The 22,158-nt window shown below is 46.3% G+C and overlaps 4 protein-coding genes across 5 annotated transcripts; all 4 read right to left on the bottom strand.

Annotated features, from left to right (window-relative positions):
• Positions 1-323: 323 nt before the first annotated feature.
• On the bottom strand, positions 324-7,193 carry LOC9640528 (CLIP-associated protein). The gene is made up of 26 exons (XM_002985827.2): positions 7,114-7,193; positions 6,957-7,039; positions 6,827-6,896; positions 5,974-6,073; positions 5,456-5,908; positions 5,232-5,387; positions 5,116-5,178; positions 4,998-5,066; positions 4,775-4,949; positions 4,558-4,719; positions 4,402-4,499; positions 4,272-4,346; positions 4,149-4,217; positions 4,015-4,100; positions 3,840-3,957; positions 3,687-3,785; positions 3,311-3,629; positions 1,515-3,253; positions 1,369-1,461; positions 1,213-1,317; positions 1,089-1,163; positions 962-1,030; positions 842-910; positions 687-788; positions 512-634; positions 324-453 (listed from the first exon to the last, which is right to left on the bottom strand). Exons 5-26 carry the CDS (start codon positions 5,786-5,788, stop codon positions 382-384), a joined length of 4,269 nt encoding a protein of 1,422 aa, XP_002985873.2. The 5' UTR covers positions 5,789-5,908; positions 5,974-6,073; positions 6,827-6,896; positions 6,957-7,039; positions 7,114-7,193; the 3' UTR covers positions 324-381.
• A 125-nt stretch (positions 7,194-7,318) lies between these two features.
• LOC9640769 (glucose-6-phosphate 1-dehydrogenase 3, chloroplastic) lies at positions 7,319-9,805 on the bottom strand. Its single transcript, XM_002985825.2, has 9 exons — positions 9,416-9,805; positions 9,267-9,361; positions 9,104-9,218; positions 8,851-9,056; positions 8,649-8,798; positions 8,456-8,576; positions 8,178-8,407; positions 7,896-8,096; positions 7,319-7,849 (listed from the first exon to the last, which is right to left on the bottom strand). The coding sequence occupies exons 1-9, from the start codon at positions 9,785-9,787 to the stop codon at positions 7,588-7,590; spliced, it is 1,752 nt and encodes a 583-aa protein (XP_002985871.2). The 5' UTR covers positions 9,788-9,805; the 3' UTR covers positions 7,319-7,587.
• Positions 9,806-15,096: 5,291 nt separating this feature from the next.
• On the bottom strand, positions 15,097-17,738 carry LOC9640525 (probable receptor-like protein kinase At5g20050). 2 transcript variants are annotated; one of them, XM_024659874.1, is made up of 2 exons: positions 17,664-17,738; positions 15,097-17,618 (listed from the first exon to the last, which is right to left on the bottom strand). In XM_024659874.1, the coding sequence occupies exons 1-2, from the start codon at positions 17,680-17,682 to the stop codon at positions 15,160-15,162; spliced, it is 2,478 nt and encodes an 825-aa protein (XP_024515642.1). In that variant the 5' UTR covers positions 17,683-17,738; the 3' UTR covers positions 15,097-15,159. The 2 variants fall into 2 exon arrangements, with proteins under 2 accessions (XP_024515642.1, XP_024515643.1); XM_024659875.1 differs by lacking the exon at positions 17,664-17,738 and having other exon boundaries at positions 15,097-17,166; positions 17,247-17,333.
• A 1,466-nt stretch (positions 17,739-19,204) lies between these two features.
• On the bottom strand, positions 19,205-22,061 carry LOC112340808 (G-type lectin S-receptor-like serine/threonine-protein kinase SD2-5). Its single transcript, XM_024659862.1, has 2 exons — positions 21,784-22,061; positions 19,205-21,738 (listed from the first exon to the last, which is right to left on the bottom strand). The coding sequence occupies exons 1-2, from the start codon at positions 21,806-21,808 to the stop codon at positions 19,226-19,228; spliced, it is 2,538 nt and encodes an 845-aa protein (XP_024515630.1). The 5' UTR covers positions 21,809-22,061; the 3' UTR covers positions 19,205-19,225.
• Between the last annotated feature and the right edge of the window lie 97 nt (positions 22,062-22,158).

Raw genomic sequence — 22,158 nt, 5'->3', positions numbered from 1 at the left:
GGCGGTGGCAGTGGCGGTGGCGGAGCACCGAGAAGCGTCACTGTGGCGATGAGATCCACCAGCTACGATTACTGGGCTCCTTGGAATCCTTCCTCCTCTCGATCCTCCTTTTGATTCTCCTCCTTTCGATCCACCGCTTCCTCTGGATCCTCCACCTCTTGATCCTCCTCGTCCTCTCCCACCTCCGCCGCTTCGAAGATCTCTCCTTTCCCCGCCCACTTCTTCCACTCCCTCTAGCTCTACTGCGAGTAACAGTAGCGCCACCATCGCCACCACCATTAACTTCCTGATCTTCATGCCCACTTCCTAAAATGAAAAACGACGAACCTAGAAACTTTGCTGGATTTATGTAAACTTTCTCTCGCGAAAATCCTGTGTGTGTTACTGTGTGGGTGTTGCCGCTGCCGCTTGCTGCTGCTGCTGCTGCTGCTCGACAGGGGTCCCAGTACGAGCCTGACGAGTTTTACTTTTAGATTCCACGACGTGATGAAACAAACGCGTTTGAGTATACCTGTGCGATTCTGTTCGCGTAAATCGTGACCAGCCGTAACTGGTTGCTGCTGAGGCTGCTCAGATACGGGACGAATGCTTTTCCGAGTGCGATGTAGATGTCCACCAAGCAAAAGACAACAGTCTGTGGAAGAAATCATAAGAAGCACCGAAAGGGAGGAACTTTAAACCCAGACCTTGCGAACGTCGGCGTTTTGGTTGCCAAACGCGTCGAAGAGAGCCGGGAGGAAAGACGGTAGCTGCTCCATGAGCTCTTGTTGTGGAAGACGGGATACAAGCTGAAAGAGAAACAAAACACATGTTATCCCAATGCTCGTTTTCTCCTTCGTACCTTAGTTAGGCAGCTTATACAAGTAATCAAGGTTCTCACGTCTTCGTTCACGAGAAGAGGAACAACAACCTGCGGCAGCAGCAGGCTTGTTATCCATTGCCAAAAGTGCTGTGGGCTTACCGAGAGGCAGCGATAGGCATCGAATTCTTTAAGTACAACGGTCAGGCACGCGTCTGCCCCAGCAGCAACCTGTGCAAACAAAAGAACAGCTCGAACTTGGCCATCGTTCCCATTAAGGTTTGCCTACCTTTGGCGTCTGGTCTTTGCTTGCATGCAGAAGTTTCTCTACCAGCAGCTCTGTTGGTTCTTCCATCATCGCTCTCTGAAGAAACTGGTGAATGGGAATCTCGAGAAAATCAGAGGAAACAAACCTGATTATTTAGCATTTCGAAGATAACGGATAAAGCAAGCTCGCGAATGGCATTATTCGGATCATCAAGTGCTTCGAGAACAGCCGTGAGGATCTGGTTAAAATACTGCAAAAACCATATTTCAGAATTCAGCTTGGTAGAGAGTAACCTTCTCACCTGTGACCAGCTGCTAGCATCGGCTTTACGAAATATCGCGAGAAAATCTTCGAGAGCGCCTGATCGTTTACTTGAATCCTCCACATTAGACATCTGCACGAAATATCATCAACATCATGTTTAGAAAACATCTTCAGTCTCAATACCTGTATAAGCAGCGATGGAATACTCGGAAGATCGTCGAAACTTGATCCGTTTGCCTCCGAAGGCTTGACTTCTTCCGCTAGAGGTACCTTGCTAGACTCCTGAGAAAAGAACTGTTTGTATGCTTCGTCTGCCTCATTTTTCTGTTGACGCTTTTCCAAACTAGTCTCGTCAGTCTTATTATGTTCAATACTGTCGACCATATTCCTCAGGTCCTCGGTGCTCAGTCTGCGTGTTTGGGACATTCTATCGAGCTTATCTCCAGAACTTCGCAATCCGGCCTTCTTAAACTGGGAAACGTCCTCGATACTCGACACGCTCCTGAAGTTGTTTGAGCTGATGGCGCTCGCATCATTTTCTTTGGACTGACCGTTCATTCTGGCGTTATACTGCACTGAGTCGGCCTGCATGGAGCTCCACTTTCTACCAGAGTCGCTGTTTATGGATCCGGAAGAATAGCTTCCAGGCGGCTGGCTTCTCATCAAGGTCGAGTAGGCTCGACCTCCACCATCGACGGACATGGTAGAGTAGTCATTTTGATCATTGCCTGACTTCTTCCCTCGTTGATGCTTGCTTTGCAGAACTGCGACGAGGTCCACTTCTATGCGAGGAGTGTACTGTTTCAATGCACGACGTAAGCTGGCTTGCTCTTCGATGGATAAGTTGAGAATGAAGTTCAGGACTGCGCCGGAATCGTAGTGAGTATAAACTGCTATAAGACTGTTGACAGCAATATCCTTAAGCTTCGGGTTTTTATCGTTCACTAGAGGAGCAATCTTTGCCAGCCACAACCTCATCAGTCCACTACCACCTGGTATTTCCCCTGAGAGCGTGAGCTTACTGAGTGCATTGTTGGCAAATTCGATGATAGCGACTTTGGCCTTAAGTGACCGCTGCTCGTCGAGGGATCGCAACAAAGCAGGGAGCAACGACTCAATGGTGTAAGTCGTGCCAACCGTCTCAAGAACTGATGCACTGAGCTGCCGTATGATTTCCTTCGGGTCGACCAATCTGGAGAAGACGTGAGGTAAAATGCGCTCCAAGTACGACTCAAACGGTTTTCTGCAAACTGGAACGAGCTCATTCAAGGTTGTCAGAGCTGCCTGCGCAACTTTGTGATGTGGATCGTCCAAGTGTGCAAAGAAGAGCTTCATAATCTTCTCAAAGCTCTGCGTTATTTCCTGTAGTCCCTTTATGCCGTTCTGAAGCAGATCCCTGATGAAAGTAAAAGCGCCAACCCGTGCCGACCAGTCGGCATTGGGACTAAGGCCTTCTCCAAGAACTTCGTGGAGTTGTATTGTGGACCCGTTACTGCTAAACGCTTCGTAGGACCCCTGCATAGTATCACCATGGCTTCTAGTGGCAGACGGCGACCTCCCCGAGCTGCTGTTTCTAAGAAGTGGTCTCTGGAATCCTGGAACTCCACCTTGGTTATCACCCCTTGGAGTCCGCTTACCTTCCCTGCTTTCAGTCATCAAGCTAGAGCTGCTCCAGTTGAATCTGTCCATGACTGATACCCTCGCATTAACCCGATCACTGTCTTGACTCAAACCGTTGTAGACCATGCCTCTTTTCGTGTCAGAAAGCATGCGTTGAGGAGATAACAAAGCTCCAGGTGCAGTACCGTAGAGATCGCCAGTGTAAGCGCTAGAAACTGTAGTACTGCCTCCCACGGCAGACGACGCTGAAGCCGGAAAAGGTGGATCACGAGAGGATGGTAAATCCACAGCCTTGGGGCTTGCTGTTGCGAAAAGAGGAACGTTATGCAGTACAAAGTAAAAGAAGCAAGATATCGTACCTTTGGCGGTAGCCTTAGATAGAGGACCTTTCACGTCAGATATATCAACGCCCCTCAGCATCGTCTCTATTGCGTTTACCCGCTGTTGGCTTGCTTGTAAAATGCTTTCTAAGCTTCTCTCTTGCTCGCTCGTTCTCGAATGAGCTCCACCCGACGAGAAACTCGCACGTCTGTCCATTGCGATAATAGGAACTGTCTGGGGAGTAACAGGGGTTGACTTTGAGACGACAGTCAATGAGGCCCTCAACGGGTTACCCCTGGTGCGCGATGCTGGAGACGAGTATCGTTTATGAAATCCTCTTTCTTCGTCGTTTATAAGCTTGTGAAACAAAATGAAAACGTCCATTTAGAAGAATAAACCATGTAAGTTACTTACACGCTGAATAGCCGGATCAAAAGAGAAGAAAAGTTTTTGGGATCGTTCAGGCCACGTCTTAGCAAAAAGTCGATAACATGATCTTGCCGTTGAGCGTACCTGGATACAACGAGTTTGATTCATTTGTTTCTTTCACATATTAGCGAAAGTTACCTCGCTCATAGCATCTACAACACAGCATTTGATAAGATCTTCATAAAGTTCGGCTGAACGTTGGATTTCTGGAGTATCCGGCCACTGTTCTAGTATCAAAAGAGCGTATTCACAACATCTAAGTAATATCACACATTGTTATCTTCATTATTTAGTTGAAAGAGCTAAACTGTACCTTGCTCTCAAGACACCACTGCGGTCATTTTTTGCAATATCAACAATTCGCGGAAGCATTCGCGAAACTCGACAATTACGCAGAATCTGTAAAAGCGAGTTATGAGAATTTGGACACGTAATTGCATGACACACCGTTTTTATACAATTATCGGCTGACTCGGCAATAACTTGAACAGTAATAACAACGAGCTTAAATAGCATCTGTTTGACAACGTGAAGATAAGTCAAAGAATAAAGAACATCAAAACCACGTACAGGTATGAAGGACTCTGCGCATGCCTCGAAATCAGATAATAATTCTCTAGACAAAATATTCAAGAGATGGCAAGCCTGGAAGTTTTACATTCGGTCAGTAAGGCACAAAAGAAAAAAGTTCGGAACCAACCTGCTTGACGATACTAGAGCGCCGATCAGAAAGCTGGACATTTAGAGGGGGAGTTAATTGCTTCAGCAAGGAAGGGAAAGACTGGAAATCAGTAGCCCCTACAAATGTACAAAACGTTAAAACTTGTGCGAAGTAACCACAAGAAAACGTATGTACCTCCGTAGACAAGCCCTTCAACCCTTTGTAGTGCAGCCATTCTTACAGACCAATCCTGGTCCTGCGTCAACGTGGAACAGATCTTTTCCATCTCCCTCACTAGCTCCCTTTCTGAATACACTTTAATAGGATCCACGGGTTGTTCGGGAGAGTCGACCTCGCCTGCATTCATAGATATAACAGTTAAAATACGCGAGAGATGAAAAAGAATGCTTGCCTGAATATGACGGAACATCTAAAGGTGCGGGCTTTCCTCTCGGACTCTGCCTTTTAAAACTTCCAGAGGGACTAGTCATTGGTTTGTTGTTGTCTGCGCCACCTTGCCTGGCTAAGCTTTCGAAGGGACGAGACTTTGAATCCATCCTTTCAAGCTTCGAGATAATTTCTGTCATCTGCATCCAAAGTCAGCATCGCAGAAATTTCATCGATAGCGACAACACCTGTGCCGGCTGTATAGGCTGACGCTGGAGCTCGTCGCGAAACTGTGATCCAACCTGACGATGCATTTCCTGGCAAAACCTTCAGTTACACTCCATTATGCAGAAAAGAAACTGGCACCTCCAAACACAACATAGAAGCTTCCCTCACTGCGCTGTTGGGATCGCTCAACAATTGCAAGGCCTGCCAAAGATTGATACGAACATCAGGTGTAGCACAAAACAAAGTGCGCTTACGGAAGGAAGAATGAAGCGTTGCAATGTGATCTCCTTCGCCGAAAAGAGGCTCACGGCTGATGCCATTGTTCGCATAAACTCTTCTCGAACTCTCCAGTTTCTGTGAGTCCAAGCCGTGCTTCCCGCTCTCTCAACTATAATAGTTGGAGATGATATCTGCACGGAGTGAAGAAGCCATACATATCAGATCCACATTTCCAACGAAGCGAGAACAAGAAACTTGCCTCCATGAGTGCCAGTATAAGCCGATTAGCCGCATCACGGACCGGTTGTTTGGCATCCCCGAGGCACTCCACGATGGCCGGGACAAGAACGTTAAAGTGAACTTTAAGATGCTCGCCTGCTAGTGCTGACGCCGATGCAAGAACCTGGAGAGCCCCTTGGCAAACCCTGAAGTTGTTATCCGTGAGCAGTCCCCTGGTTGCATCCACTATGCTCCCTACTTCGCTAGCTGAAAGCCCTTTCCTACGCTGCTCAAGTAAAGTCTGGAGCATCTCCACTCCAGCCATCCTTTCCTTGGTGTCTTTTGCCTGCACCTGCGTAAGTGCTTCCTCCATGGCGAAGGGAACAACAATGCACGGAGCACCCAACACCGCATCTACCAAGCCCGGCCTTTTCCCATAATCCTCACATAGATCCAAATGCCTAGCTCTCTCCTATCCAGTCCTGAGTTTCACCTGAGATAAAAAAAATAAGCAGCGGCAGCATTTTAAACCTCCGGACAGCAGATCACTGTTCTTACCGAGGAGCCTCCAGTATGGATCCCGGATTTCCTGCTGCCTAACTTCACCTCAGGGAAAAATCTGCGAGCTCCAGAGCGTAGAGGGTCGCCGGTCCATGTCCTGCTCCAGGGATCCAAGCACAGTAGCAATGCAGATTAGAATGCTAGCGCAGTAAGGGAGAAGAGCCCACAAGGGACGCTCAAGGGCAACCCAAACAACGAGTGAGAGAGAAAGTAAGGTGAGGAAAAGAGATGTTACACCCTACAGCGAGGGGCCACCGCAGGAGTCGGTCGACAGCGACTGGCTCCTCCGTCAATAAAGCGATTGGAATAGAAACTATTCACACACTTAAAAAAAATCACACACAAACCCGACTCATACGCACATGACCTTCGACAGTAATATAGTATCGAATCCAAAGCAGTAAGGTAAGATTTGAGAAAGACTCAAAACGCTTCTCACGGCAAAGTACAGGACTGAAAATGAAGAAAAAAATAAACTCACAAATCGGAAAAACTGTTCTCTCGAAGAGGAAAAAAAAAATTCCTAAAGGATTGAGAATGAAAATGAAAGCTCACAGAATCGATCAGAGGAAAGACACTAGACTGGCAGGACACACTAATCTTGCTGGAGGGCTCAAAAGATAAAAAAGGAAGGAAAAGAGAGAACCTCGCTGGAGACTGAATGGTGAAAACGCACCCAAGAGTGTGTGCTAGAAAGAATGCCAGGGATAAAGCGTCACTGCCGATGCTCGATCGGCTGGATTGTTAAGGAAAGGAGTTAGTTTAGCGCGTAAACGATGGCAGGGACAATGACGCATCAAAGAAAATGCCAAGAACAAACAAAGAATGTGCAGGCAAGCGACAGACTTACATACGCAGCGGCCAAACAAATATTTCTTCTGCCTTGCAGCCGGATCGATCGACGAAGACTCGATCAAATCCTGGCGAGATTTCCAGCGAGAAAACCCGATTAGATTAGGGATAGCTAGATCGCTACGAACCTCTGAAGCCAGAGAAGAGAATGCGGCCCGCCGGATGGAACGCCGCTCATCAAAGATTCATGATCGCAGAAAGAAATGGTTGCCTGAATCATGAGCGGCCATAAATTTCCAAGCGCTCGCGCGATTAATGTCCATTACGATCCGGCGCAGCTCTTACCTAACAGAGAGGAGAAAGCGAGCGAGAAATCGAGCCGATCGCTCGCGGCAACCCACCGATTCAAGAAGAACAAAATCCCCGGGATTAGGGCTCCTCAAAAACCACTGAGGTTTACATGCCGTACATAGTCTATCCGTACGCAAGTACTTTTGGACCAGCCGTAGATCTGGCCAATAAGAATTTGAGCACCTGGCACATCATAATGTTGCTGCGGACATTTGCATTCATAGCGGAAGCAACCAAACCATAGAAAGAAAGAAAAATCTCTCTTTTATTGGAATTCTTTTGTTCTTCTTCTTCGTCCTTTAGCCAATACCATTCTTTGTGTCAAGAAACTTTCCATTGTCTCATCTCTTTCCTCTCCAAACCCGGATAGCCGATTGAATCGATCGCTCTGGAACTCCAAAGTTATTTCGTAGCCGAAGGAGACCCTGTACAAAACTTTCCTTGGTTTGCGCTCGATCGATCGAGCACTCACGACTTGGAGTGCTCGGACGAGCTCATATCTCCCCATCTTACGTTATACTTGGCCGCTAAGTAATGAGCTCCCACCGGGCCCCGGCTCCCATAAGGATAGAGCTCCGGGGAGATCTTCCTCTCCTCAAGCTCTTTGAGGAGTGGAGTGAAGATGGCCCATGCTGCGTCGAGCTCATCACTGCGTATGAAAAGCCTGCGCTCACCTTCAATGGCGTCGAGCAGCAGTCTCTCGTACGCGTCTGGGATCTCTCGCGAGTACCTGTGGAAGAATGCATTGGTGAGAGAGAGATCGAAATCTATATCACCTGTCCGAGTAAAGCAAGTTGAGATTGCTTCGGTCCAGCCGCATCCCCAAGCCGGGAACTTTGTTGTTGATCTTGAGGTACACTGCTTCGTCCGGCTGTACCCGGATTACAAGTTCGTTGGTGGCTTGATCGAGATCCATGCCAAAGCTTCTTTTGTAAAGGTTTCCAGGTACGTGCCTGAATTGTACCCTGATCTCCGCTCTGCAAGGCGAGATTTAAGTAGCAGTAAGCTCCAGATAATGCAAGCACGAGAGAGAGACCGAAAAGCATAAAGAAACATACAGCTTATTGTGCAAGGCCTTGCCAGCCTTCATGAGAAACGGTACGCCGTCCCACCGGGCATTGTCTACAAAAAGCGCCGCTGCTGCAAATGTTGGTGTGAGACTGTTATTCGGTACGGTCTTGTCGTCTGTGTAGCCAGGATAGTGCACGCCTCCTTTGATGTGGCTCTTGTATTGACCAACAACAACATCTTCCAGCTGCAATTTCCTCATTGATCGCAACACCTTCACCTGCACGAACATGTTAGCACGCACTTCGACAGTACCTAGTAGCAATACCTTCTCGTTCCTAATGTCCTCGGCGTCTAAGCTAACAGGAGGCTCCATTGCAAACAAAGCTAAGATCTGAAGGAGGTGATTTTGCATGATATCACGGATAATACCATAGTTGTCGAAGTACCTAGGACATTTTCAAAACAGATTCAAATGGTTTTCACAAAACGAAAAGGACAAAGTAAATCTTTTCACGTACCCGCCTCTTCCTTCTGTTCCAAAGTCCTCGGAGAAAATAAGCTGCACATTTCTGATGTACTGCCTCGACCAGAGAGGTTCAAAAACAAGATTCGAGAATCTCAAAATTGACAAGTTCTCTACGAGCTCCTTGCCCAGGTAGTGATCAATTCTGAAATAGAAAGATGTTTGGACATAATCTACATCGACTGAGTTAGAGGTACCTGTATATCTGCTCTTCAGTGAGAAACTCTTTGAGCCCGCTAGTAAGCTCGCCAGACGACTCGGAATCCCGACCGAATGGTTTTTCGACAATCACACGAGTCCAACCTTTGGAGGACGATGCAGAGCGACTGGCACACCTTGCGACGTCAATGAAAACATTGGGTGGAACGGAGAGATAAAACATTCTGTTTGCGACTTTTCCACCCTGTACACAAAGTTCTTTAGCCATGAACAAGTAAACCACTGACATACCTCGTGATCTTTTAATTTCTTATCCAGCTCGGAGAAGTTGTCCTCCGAGTTATACTGCCCGGACTGATAGAAACAACGCTTTAAAAACTGATTAATCTTTTCACTGCAGTTCTCCCTGTAAAGATAGCTTACTAAGTTATGGCCGCTAAAGAGCTGTGATTACCTTTTATCAATCCTGCATGTCAAAGTAGCACTGATCATAGCTCTCAGCTCGGCATCGCTCATCTTGCTCCGAGCATATCCAAAAATCGTGAAGTGCTGAGAAACATTGGTCTTTCAGTCAGGTGGAAAAGAAACCACACACGGACAAACCTGTGGCAGGCACCCTTCGTAGAAAAGCGCAAACAGGGCGGGGAAAATTTTCTTCTTGGCTAGATCACCGGAGGCACCGACAACAGTGATGCTCACTGTTGATCCTTGCTCTGGAACACCTTGTATCGCTCCATCGCCGCTGGAAACCTCCTTTGGGGCCTCGATCGAAGGAATTGAAGGGATCGGTACGCGCTTGGCCTCGAGAACCGCGCATGCCATGCGATGCTTGCTCCCGGAGCTGAAAATCACCTCGCGAAACGAATTCCTGCGGCCGATTACCGCTGCGGAGCGGCACGATCCCGATCCGGACGAGAATGTAGCAGCAGCTTGCCCACAGAAATAAGAGGCGGCGCCGGCGCCCGCCATCGCCATTGGAGCTTCTAGCTAGAACCCTAGACGAAAAATGGGGGAGAGGTCCTCACAGGTAATATATACCCAGGACAAACCACGAGAGAATATTCGTTGCCAACGCTCACATGCTTTCTTCGTAGAGAACGAAGGCTTCCATTCCAATGTGATGGCCTTCTCTTGGCGCCAAGGGGCCAGGGATGTGTCTGTCGGCCTGGATTCACGGAGGAGTCAATCGGACGACTGGCCCTTTGTATCAACTAAAGATCGAGGAGGAGTGATAATTTTCTCTCTTGGCCGTGATACTTTCCAATTCTTTCGTGTAGCGAGGCCCATGGACATGCATTTTATTATTAGATTGAAATTTGATTCCACTGTGCCAAACAAATTTCTCAAACTTCAACACGATACACGTTAAACCAACTGTATATAGTCGGCTGGGTAAATAAAACCAAGATTTGTGTCGGATCTTCAGGGCATCGGCCGAGGGGGACCTGGATATTTTGTTAGCTCGCTACTCTAGATAGTAAAACGACATTTATAGGTCATTGTTGGATTATTAAGCCAGTGGGGGGCTAATGAAGGGTTTGCTGTTTTGGATCAATTTTGTTTTCTCTTGATCTCTCTGCCCATATAATGATATTGGCTTTCATAAGAGCAAGTCAATGCTCAAATGGTTAGATGCCTAATGTGTATCATTTGATCACTAATAAAACTTAAACTTAAATTTATTTTGTTAATTATTTCCAATCAACATGCTCCACTGAAAGGGCTTGATTAGTGATCACATTCTCTTGAGTGTGGCTCAAGAGTGGAGATTGTAGATTGTGCTATTTGTCTCTTGCATTGCCAGCCGCCAACATTGGAATCACTGTTCTCCAGTGACAAGAACAATGTTGTTATAAACACCTATACCAAGTCAGCAACCTCCAACAATAGCTCTACAAACCCTTACTCACATTTCAAACCTGTTGTTGGCATCTATTATTTTCTTTAGATACCCCACACTAGTTGAGATTGCCTCTAAAACGAATGTGCAGCCTTGTTTTGGGTGGTGGAGTCTATTAAATGAATGCTTCTCCAATTTCCTCATATATAATGGACCAAGAGTGTAAAATTATCAACATCTAGGGGAACAGATTGATCTTGGCTAAGATTTGTGGAGGGATCTTGCCTGAGAGGGCATTGTTGTTGAGATCATGCTCCAGCGCTAGAAGCGCTGCATGGTGGATTCTGCCTTGTTATTCCAGTGAGACCAACACTATTAGTCCTGATGTGCACTAGATGAGGACATAGTGGTAATCTCCATGCTCAAGCTTGCAGCATTCACATAGATGGAAGGGATATGGAAGTGGCTGTGCAGGCTGAGGAGATAAGAGGTAGTAAGGTTTCCATTGGCCATTCAACTCTAACTAACTTCTGCTGATGAAATAAACTCCTATACTTGTTATCTTTAACGTTCATATTTATATATTTCAGAATTATACTTGAAATAATTTTATATTGATATATTAAGAAGGTTATGTTGATTGCATGGAAATGATTCAAGATTCTTGCCAAAATCTGCCATATGACATGATAGACTAATCTCCCTAACCAAAAGTCACTTATTATTGTCATTCACAATTTGAAATTTATATGTGTGAATTATATTTTATGGTCACTATCAAATTTTGGATGCTAACAATTTTTTATGGCTACATTTATAGTATGACACCTATGATCTAAGTAAATGAATAGAATGGTAATTGAGGAGAATTTTTGTTTTTATTTTTTATAGAAAACAATATTTTACAAAAACTACTCTCTGAATTTATTTTTAGCTACTCTTAATGATGCCTAGTAGGAAGAATTAGTTTATAATAAATTTTTTGATCAACCATGGATTTTTATTGAACTATCAAAACAATATAGTTTCATTCTCTTTATTCAAATCTTTATAGTATTATGGAGTTGTTTTAAGTTTTATAAATCATGCATTTTTCACATTTAAAAACTAAATTATCTTTTACACTAATAAATACTAATTTTATACTTATATAAAGCATGTTATTGCATACTAGAGTGTGGAGTATTCACGGACAAAAGTATCCACTGTGGAACTACAGTATGAGTGGATGATTAGTTGCCCAATGTCCTCTTTGAAGGGGGGTGAGTGTGGAGTATCCACGGACAAAAGTATCCACTGTGGGACTATGGTACGAGTGGATGACTAGTTGCCTCACATGGGGGTGAGTGTGAAGTATCCACGAATGAAGGTATCTACCATAAGATTACAGTACGGGTGGATGATTAGTTGCCTTACATGGAATAGCTAATCTATACAATGGAAGGATTGGTAAATTTAGTGTGGAAATGGAAGTGCTGATTCCCCTTAGTTCAGTAGGGGTTCTGAGTCAATAGTCAATAAGGACATTGACATCTCTAAAGGGGGGAAGGGTGAATGTGGAGTATCCACGGACGAAGGTATCCACTGTAGGACTACGGTACGGGTGGATGATTAGTTGCCTCACATGAAATAACTGACCTACATAATGGAAGGATTGGTAAATTTAGTGCAGAAATGGAGGTGTTAATTCCCTTTAACTCAGTAGGTGGTTTTGAGTCAATAGTCAATGTGGACATTGACATCTCTGAAAGGGGTGAGTGTAATGTATGTGATCATGGGATGAGATTTGGATATACTGTCACCATGAATCTTTGGAACCTTGGGGGATAAACGAGGATAAAATAACCACTAAGAGCTCTTTTATTAAACAATTGCCCCTTTTTCAGTTGGCTTAAGGGGAGAGAAATAGGGTGCGCTACATGATGATAATTTCCTATATCTGCCAAACACTCTCATTATCATACCCTTTGTGTTAGTCTCATTTTGGTCCTAAATGCTATTTATGGAAAGTGTCTAGATTTGCTCATTTAGCATATTCATAGAAAGTAGAGATTGTCCTAAATACAATAGTGTTCGTCTCATATCTAAATTGGCAATCTAGGGACATTCCATATTTAATAAATTTCAAATTTATTCCAAATGTATAGAGGGTTCCAAATGTATAATAGGGATAGTGAATAGGTTAAGTATGGCTGACCAACTTAAGGCCTAGTTTAACTCCTGTTTGCGTGTTTGTCTTTGTTATGCATCTGGCTTGGGTCTAAACCTAAGTTCCATACCATGCTAATTGATGAAGTACCCATATATTCATGTTAAGCCATTGGCCATCTTTACATTCTATAAATATACTTCACTAGCAAATCTAGACACTTTTCATAAATAACCAATAAGACCAAATAAAACTAACACATGAAACATAATAGCAAAAGTGTTTTAACGAATACAATAAGTATTTAAGGACTAAATTCAAGGGTTTTCAATACTAACAAGTGCAAGTCAAGAACATGAATTTTTCTTCACCATATCAAATATGTTTAACTAAATGACATTTAAGGATTTCTATCTTTGGTGCCCTTTTGGTTTAAGTGCACATATGTTAATTAATTTCTTAACTAGCTTAGGCAAAAATTGATAAAGGGTTCAACAATACTGATATCTTGCCATCATGGTACTAAGGAAAAAACATCTGAAAGGACTCATTAATAAGTAATTTTTGATATTTATAATCACATTTGTAACACTTTAATATTAAATAGAAAGACAAAGTTCAACTCTAAAGCTTATAGATAAAGAGTGAAGGGACAAAATCATAAACATCATTAAAACACTCCTAAATTATTTAAAATTCCAACATACTATGATATTATTTCAGTATATAAGCAGCCTAACATAAGGTATTTTTCTAACTAATATAATATAGAGCTTGGGATATCTAATAAGCAATGATCTAGGTCGCTTAATTAACAAAAAATACTTAGATGTTAAGCCTAACACTTAAATAAAAGAGACTAATAAAAGGAATCAACAGTACTACACAAGATAAGAATGTCTAAAATAGTAACTTTGCACGTGATGATTGCAACATATGCTCTTGGTAGTGAGAAGTGGCATAAAGCTACATGCAAAGCTGAGTTTCGGAGCTCGGTGCTCGTCAGTTTTCCAGTCTACAGTTTACTCACAGTTGATATGGACAAAGAAATGGCTACTACTCTTCATTCTTCATTTTCCACTCGAAAACCACTTTGTGAAGGATTTCCCAAGACATATGGTACGAAGTGCATTGGCTCGGTGCAAGGCAGCTCTAGAGGAACTAGTGGAACGCACTCCTCTCGAAGGCAATGAAGACCCTGTTCTCAAGAGAGGAAACTCACACGGTTATCTGGTGTGACTGGCACTATTGCATGGCGCTCGTTTTGGAGCTGGTTAAATGCAACCGCAAGGTGCCGGACTTCCTCTTGGGGTGATGAGAGCTCTGGTTGGAAAATTCGGGGTCAGACTTAACAAGGCTGGAAAAATCAGTGGGAGCTGCAATGTGCATGAACCACCGGTGGCATTTCTTGTATGTGCACGGGGACGAGGAGTGTGAGGAGAAAGAAAGGCAGGAAGTAGCAGTAGCAGTGGCAGTCGAAGCAGGAAAGGATTGTGTAGTGTGTTTATGCCCCAAGTACAAGCTCCTTTTTGGCGGGACCCTCGATCGGGTCCATCGATTCCATGATCGAGTGCCGTCCTCAAGGTCAAGGCAAGCGGATCCAATTTCTTAATCGGTCATTCTGCGTCAAGAACACTAAAGTCACCCAGCATCAAGAACACTAAATTCACCCAGCATCCACGTTGTTAACCCAGCTTGGCGCAAGTCGATCTGGCATGTGATTGCTTCAGCGGTGTGGTCAGATGGTGCTTCTGCAGAGGAGATGCAAGCTAAATTCAATGCCATAACTGAGACCACGGATATGTTCAGAGCTGTAGCACCTGATACGGGAGCATATGTCAACAAAGCCGATGTTAACGAACCCAACTGGCAGGCATCCTTCTTCGGCAGCAACTACAAGCGCCTTCTGCAGATGAAGATGATTATCGATCCGGAGCATCAGCTTGCTTGCCATCACTGTGTGGGAAGTGAAGTCTGGAACGACGACTTCACCTACAGAACTGGATAGAATCAGCTTCTTGGGTGCTCAATCCATTTTGATGTGCTGGAAAATTCACCTGATCATCCTGAATTGCTTGGAAAATGACACATTCGCATTCATTGGTTGGGCACACCGCACTAATCTCCTCATAAGCGGCTCTACACACGGACGAACTGTCATCTGCAGCGTAGTGAAATATCGAAAGCAGCGCTTGGCGCATTCCAGCATTGAAACTGAGCCAATCCCAACATCCCTAATACTGTCCTAAACAATCAAAGCCCTAAAACCAGAGTGGTTCATAAAGTTGACTTATGTGAGCAGAATCTAAAATTTTTTCACGACTCCAATAGTCATCCAGTAATTACAATGCTCGATCCTCATCGAGCGCCTAAGCTTGTGTCCGACTGTGGCCAATACCCTCCTGCAGATGTAGAGCCTGTCACGCTGAGAAGATCAGCATACTGGATGCGAGCTTCGTTCCTGGTTGAGAAGGGAAGGCCATCCAGGGGAATGTCCTCCACTGGGCTGGAGCCTTCCAGCATCTGCACAACCTTCCCCATCGATGGCCTTGAGCTCCCGTTCTCTTGCAGACACTGGAACGCAATCCTGATAACTGCTCGCACGACTGCTTCGTCACACTCGCCTTTCAGCCGCGGATCGACCAGCTCCATATCCTTCTCTTGTGTCACCAATTCCAATGCGTAAGCCGGGAGGTAAAACGTTTCTGTCTCAGAAACTCGAGAGAAGTTCCTTCGTCCGCTAATCACCTCCAGCAGCACGACTCCAAAGCTGTAAACGTCGCTCTTTTCTGTTATAGCAGCCTCCCGTAGCCACTCTGGTGCAAGGTACCCTGGAGTACCTCTCATAGTTGTCATAACGTAACTTTGATCGCGAGACATGAGCCTGGAGAGACCGAAGTCCCCCACTTTCGCGACGAAGTCCTCGTTCAGCAAGATATTCTGAGGCTTTATGTCGAGGTGGATAATCTTCTGTACGCATTCCTCGTGCAGATATGCCAGACCATTGGCCATCCCCAGCACAATTTCCATCCTCTGTTCCCAGTTCAGCACCTTCTGCTCGACGCGATCTTGAAAGATCCACTTGTCCAGGGAACCATTCTCCATGTGTTCATAGACCAGAAGCCTGTTTAGACCCTCTGAGCAGAAGCCAAGCAGTTTTACCAGATTCCAGTGATGAATTGTCCCTAGGATGACAACTTCCGCATAAAATTCCTTCTTCCCCTGTCCTGTCCTTTCCAGTTTCTTCACAGCAACTTTTCTACCATCCGGGAGTACACCTTCGTACACACCACCAAAACCACCGCTACCTAGAACTTTCGAGAAGTTATCTGTGATGCGTTCCAGATGCAAAAGGCCGAACCGTATCGGCCTCAAGTTCTCTATGGATTCAAGAAAGGTGTCGGTGTCATATTCAACAACCTGAATCTGTCTCCTCTTCTTGATGAAGAATATCACCACTAAAACACATACCAGCATCAGGAACAAGCCGCCAACCACTGTTCCAGCAGTAGCACCAGCTGACAGACCGGAACTGCCTTGTTCCACTTTTGTTGCCTTGATGTACGCAACATGACTTTGATCGGTAACTGTCTGGAGAGTGTTGACATTATTGGTCATGAAGCACGAGCTAGACTCCTCCCAATAGAAGAAAGCTGAACAGGAGCAGTTCTGCAAGCACCGGCTCCTGCAATCCTCTAAACTTGTGACTGTAGAATTCAAGTACCTGCTGGAAAAATACTCTGCACCTGGGACCGGAAGAAAATCGAGAGATTGAACGTCTGTGCAAGAGTCAACCCGAGGAGCAGTGCATGTGCTGCTCCAAGCTGCTGTTGTCCCGTCTGGGTTTAAACATCCTACACAACCCCCGTTGGAACAAATCCCAAAAGGCTGGCACTTCTGAGGTAGCGAGCAGGAGGCATTGTCACTGAACAGCTGGTAAGGATCATCCCACTTATTCAAGGTCTCTAGAGTGTAAGCCCGCAAATTTCCATCAGGTTCAAGTCGTATAAAGGATTGATTCTGCACAGTGTTGGAACTCTTCAGCTGCAAAGGCTCTGTTGCATTTAAGCTGCACAAAGACTGAGACGTCACGTTGGCGGCAGCAGAAACGTTGGCCAGCAACAGGTTGAGGTTGAGATTCAATCCGTTTCCCTCCATAACTGCAGCAACCAGTGAATCACAGGTACGAAGTGCACCACTGAGTGTATCCTGTCCATAGTAGCTCCTGACCGAGTACGGTTCTTGGGAGCCCGAAACGTTGGAATACAGGACGAGTCCACCAGGTTCCATGACCAGCGAGTAAACTCCCAAAGATGAATTACTCAGGGTTGTTCGACTCTGCAGCTTCATTCCTGGTTCGAAAATCTGGCTCACCATGAGGGTGTCACTTGGATGATCAAAACTTTGCCACAAGATGGTGTTGTTGGATCTGACTACAAAATTACCTGTCTTCAGAATTTCAGCATGGGTAGCCCCTTTGTTGGCAGTATCAGTTGACCACACAAATCTTCCATCTGCGTCTCGGAGCACAAGATTCCCATCAGCTCCAAGGGTGAGACTGGCATTGAACCCAACTGGATCGTCTCGGTTGGCTTCCCAGATCAATCTACTTGTAGACTCCAGGGATGGATCCACATTCAGTGCCAACGCAAGCGTGTACCGACCCGGTGTAGAATTCGCAAAACCCAGATTGTACTGAACGAATCCAAAGAAGCCAGTCATATGGAAGGTAGCACCATAGATGTCTTGGTCCTCCAGCGTATCGATCCCAGGATTGTTGAAAAACACTAGAGGCTGGCTGCTGTTTATAGGGAATGCTGCTAGAAATGGTATGATCCCCAAACAACAATATACCAAAATACCTCGAACTCCCATCTTCATGATCCAAGGCGGCAGATCCAGGCTGCATCATCCTGATCGCTGTGCCTATGTCCAGACTTAAAGCCCTGAAATCCTGCCGCTCCTTCATTTCAACAATATGGCACGTGGAACCCGCAATGTCCAGAATGCCGGCTTGACTGCATCGCACGTTGTCAAGAGCGGAAGCTTCTCCTGAGCAGCTAAGCCTGCGTTCCGTTCCAACCGTCCGATTCTTCCAGGTCAAACTCCAACCTCAGCCGTCGATGCATTTCAGGACCAGGGTCAAAGATATGGTGCGAGGGGAATCCTGACATCATCGATTCCGGTACTGCACTGCGCCATAAGAGTCCCTTTTTGGCGGGACTCTCGATCGGGTCCATCGATTCCATGATCGAGTGCCGGGATCCAATTTCTTAATCGGTCATTCTGCTGGGCCATTCTTGCTGATTCTGCTCCTTCGCAAAACCAAACTCGGATGATTCAGGAACAGACAAGAACCACAACAGCTTTCAATCAATCTGGTCACAGGCTTTTGACTTCATGTTTCGGTGCTCGAACCGCAAAAAAACAAAAGAGGAACGAACAGATCATCAACATGCAATGCTCTGCTTTCTGAGTGAATTTTTAAATAAATAAATAAATTGTTTCGATCCAGTGCGTTTCGCCCGCATCACTGCTCCTGCTTGCTTCAATCTCCGAGTGCCAGCAACAGGAAAAAGGCGACGAAGTCTCACTCTCAAAAAGTCGGTCCTTCCAGCAGCAGATTCTGATCCTCTGAGCAATAGGACAACGTTGCATCCCCTTGCCAATTCACTGGCGTTTCATGCACCGGCAACCAATCTGTCCCTGTCCGGATTGGAGCTACCTGGAATCTGGATCGATCTCTGCAAGCCTCACCCTGCTGCGCCATCTCGATCAGCAACAATCGGACATTCCAGGCGAATGGAGCTTGCGGGGCGTGACTCACCTCGACTTGAGTTCCAACGGCATTACGGGGAGCAGTCCGGCGCTCGTTGGGCAGCTGATCAATCTGGAGGAGCTCAATCTGGGGAGGAGTTCGTTTTCGGGTAAGCTCCCACCTGAAGATGTGTTTTTGAAGCTGCCCAAGCTCACCAAGGAGGGAATAGCATCTCAGGTGCCATTCCCGCAACATGATGGGTCAAAATTCGATCGATCTCGCGAGCTGAGTCGGATCAATGATATCAATGGGCGATTTCGTCGGCTGAGCTCCTGCTGTGGTGATGGTGCTGCTTGACCCATGAGCCACTGGAGCGTTTTTCTGGCGATCGAGATTCGAGACGGTCGACAGGCCGCGGAGTTTCATCTCGGCGTTGGTGCTGCAGACCGAGGCCTGATCCCACTGCGGCGGCTGCTGCGGGTTACCTCCCGCAGCATCCACGACGCTACCGCTGCTGCTGCCGCGCCACCACCATACCGCCGGCTGCTCCTCGTCGCCGACTCGCCGTGCGTCAACTCGCTGAGGATTCGTGTGCACACCCGCTTAGCCTATTTACCGGTCAGACAAAGAATTGGTTCCAAAAAATGTAATTATAACGCCCGATGCTCATCGAGCGCTCAAGCTTGAGCCCGACTGTGGGCAGTAAGATGCACTTGTAGAGCCTGTCCCGAGAAAATCAACATGCAGGATGCGAGCTTCGTTCCTGGTTGAGAAGGGAAGGCCATCCAGGGGAATGTCCTCCACTGGGCTGGAACCTTCCAGCATCTGCACAACCTTCCCCATCGATGGCCTTGAGTTCCCGTTCTCTTGCAGACACTGGAACGCAATCCTGATAACTGCCCGCACGATTGCTTCATCACACTTGCCTTTCAACCGCGTATCGACCAGCTCCATTTCCTTCTCTTGTGTCACCAGCTCCAATGCGTAAGCCGGGAGGTAAAACTTTTCTCCCTCAGAAAGTCGAGAGAAGTTCCTCCGCCCGCTAATCACCTCCAGCAGCACGACTCCAAAGCTGTAAACGTCGCTCTTCTCTGTTATAGCAGCCTCCAGTAGCCACTCTGGTGCAAGGTAGCCTGGAGTACCTCTCATTGTTGTCATAACGTAACTCTGATCGCGAGACATGAGCCTGGAGAGACCGAAGTCCGCCACTTTCGCGACCAAGTCCTCGTTCAGCAAGATATTCTGAGGCTTTATGTCGAGGTGGATAATCTTCTCTACGCATTCCTCATGCAAATATGCCAGACCCCTGGCCATCCCCAGCATAATTTCCATCCTCTGTTCCCAGTTCAGCACCCTCTCTTCGAGGAAATCCTGGTAGATCCACTTGTCCAGGGAACCATTCTCCATGTGTTCATAAACCAGAAGCCTGTTTAGACCCTCTGAGCAGAAACCAAGCAGTTTTACCAGATTCCAGTGATGAATTGTCCCTAGAACGGCAACTTCCGCATAGAATTCCTTCTTCCCCTGTCCTGTACTTTCCAGTTTCTTCACAGCAACTTTCCTACCATCTGGGAGTACACCTTCGTACACACCACCAAAACCACCGGTACCTAGGACTTTCGAGAAGTTATCTGTGATGCGTTCCAGATCCGAAAGGGTGAATCGTATCGGCCTCAAGTTCTCTATGGATTCAAGAAAGGTGTCACTGTCATATTCAACAGCCTGAATCTGTCTCCTCTTCTTGATGAAGAATATCACCGCTAAAATACATACCAGCATCAGGAACAAGCCGCCAACCACTGTTCCAGCAATAGCACCAGCTGAGAGACCGGTGACACCCGGCTGAGGAGTACCACTGCCTTGTTCAACTTTTGTTGCCTTGATGTATGCAACATGACTTTGATTGGAAACTGTCTGGAGAGTGTTGACATTATTGGTCATGAAGCACGAGCTAGACTCGTTCCAATAGAAGAAAGCTGAACAGGAGCAATTCTGCAAGCACCCGCTCCTGCAATCCTCAAAACTTGTGACTGAAGAATTCAAGTATCTGCTGGAAAAATACTCTGCACCTGGGACCGGAAGAAAATCTAGAGACTGAACATCTGTGCAATTGTCAACCCGAGGAGCAGTGCATGTGTTGCTCCAAGCTGCTTCTGTCCTGTCTGGGTTTAAACATCCTACACAAGCCCCGTTGGAACAAATCCCAAAAGGCTGGCACTTCTGAGGTAGCCAGCAGGAGTCGACGTCATCGAACAGCTGGTAAGGATCCTCCCACAGATACATGGACCCTAGCGTGTAAGCCCGCAGATTTCCGTCAGGTTCAAGTCGTATCAAGGATTGATTCTGCCAAGTGTTGGAATTCTTCAACTGCAAAGGCTCTGTTGCATTTAAGCTGCACAAAGTCTGGGACTTCAGGTTGGCAGCCGCAGAACCGTTGGTCTTAAGGTCGAGAAACAGTCGAGGTCCGTCTCCCTCAAGAACTGCAGCAACCAGTGAATCACAGGTACGAAGTGCACCACTGAGTGTATCCTGTCCGTAGTAGCTCTTGACCCAGTATGGTTCTTGAGAGCCTGAAAAGTTGGAATACAGGACCAGTCCACCAGGTTCCATGACCAGCGAGTAAACTCCCAAAGATGAATTACTCAGGGTTGTTCGACTCTGCAGCTTCATTCCTGGTTCGAAAATCTGGCTCACCATGAGGGTGTCACTTGGATGATCAAAACTTTGCCACAAGATGGTGTTGTTGGATCTGACTACAAAATTACCTGTCTTCAGAATTTCAGCATGGGTAGCCCCTTTGTTGGCAGTATCAGTTGACCACACAAATCTTCCATCTGCGTCTCGGAGCACAAGATTCCCATCAGCTCCAAGGGTGAGACTGGCATTGAACCCAACTGGATCCTCTCGGTTGGCTTCCCAGATCAATCTACTCGTATACGAAGGCCCTGAATACTTATTCGGAGGACTCCCTAAATCCGCATTCAGTACCAAAGCAAGCGTGTACCGACCCGGTGTAGAATTCGCAAAACCCAGATTGTACAGACCGCGGTCTGATTCAAAGAAGCCAGTCCTGTAAAAGGTAGCATCATATATGTCTTGCTTCTCCAGTGGAGCGCCGAACTGTCCAAGATCATTGTTGATATACACTAGAGGCTGGCTTGTAGGGACGTCCACTGATGCTGCTAGAAATGGTATGATCGCCAAACAACAGTATACCAAAATACCTCGAACTCGCATCTTCATCTTCATGATCCGAGGCGCTTGCTGTGCCTGAAATCCTGCCGCTCCTTCATTTCAACAGTGCAATAATTCCGGCTTTACAGTTGTCATCGCACCTTGTAAAGCAAGAACCTTGATCATGACTCAGGAGAAGCTAGGTTATTGACCTGGGGGAATCGCTTAGTGCTCAGGAGTTGTACTAACCCCGCGTTCATTTGCGCGTGGAACCGGCAATATCCAGAATGCCGGCTTGACTGCATCGCACCTTGTAAAAAGAATTCCACCTTGACCGCGGAAAGCAGCTCCAATAACCCTAAGCCCGACCGTCCGATTCCCCCATATCAAACTCCAACATCGTCATGCATTTCAGCGCCAGCCCG

This window comes from Selaginella moellendorffii, unplaced genomic scaffold, assembly GCF_000143415.4.
Source record: "Selaginella moellendorffii unplaced genomic scaffold, v1.0 SELMOscaffold_70, whole genome shotgun sequence".
NCBI lineage: Eukaryota > Viridiplantae > Streptophyta > Lycopodiopsida > Selaginellales > Selaginellaceae > Selaginella > Selaginella moellendorffii.
Note: the sequence above shows the minus strand (reverse complement) of the source record. Positions and strands in the feature narration are given on the sequence as shown.

Excerpts from the sequence above, each read along its gene's own strand:
- LOC9640528 (XM_002985827.2), bottom strand. The coding sequence starts at position 5,788 with ATGGAGGAAGCACTTACGCAGGTGCAGGCAAAAGACACCAAGGAAAGG. Across the intron at positions 4,500-4,557 it reads TGAAGGGCTTGTCTACGGAG|GGGCTACTGATTTCCAGTCT; the intron begins GTACATACGTTT and ends GTACATTTGTAG. Across the intron at positions 635-686 it reads AAAACGCCGACGTTCGCAAG|ACTGTTGTCTTTTGCTTGGT; the intron begins GTCTGGGTTTAA and ends TTTCTTCCACAG.
- LOC9640769 (XM_002985825.2), bottom strand. The coding sequence starts at position 9,787 with ATGGCGATGGCGGGCGCCGGCGCCGCCTCTTATTTCTGTGGGCAAGCT. Across the intron at positions 8,799-8,850 it reads ACTGAAGAGCAGATATACAG|AATTGATCACTACCTGGGCA; the intron begins GTACCTCTAACT and ends TTTCTATTTCAG. Across the intron at positions 7,850-7,895 it reads AACTTGCTTTACTCGGACAG|GTACTCGCGAGAGATCCCAG; the intron begins GTGATATAGATT and ends ATTCTTCCACAG.
- LOC112340808 (XM_024659862.1), bottom strand. The coding sequence starts at position 21,808 with ATGAAGATGAAGATGCGAGTTCGAG. Across the intron at positions 21,739-21,783 it reads GATGAAGATGCGAGTTCGAG|CATCAGTGGACGTCCCTACA; the intron begins GTATTTTGGTAT and ends CATTTCTAGCAG.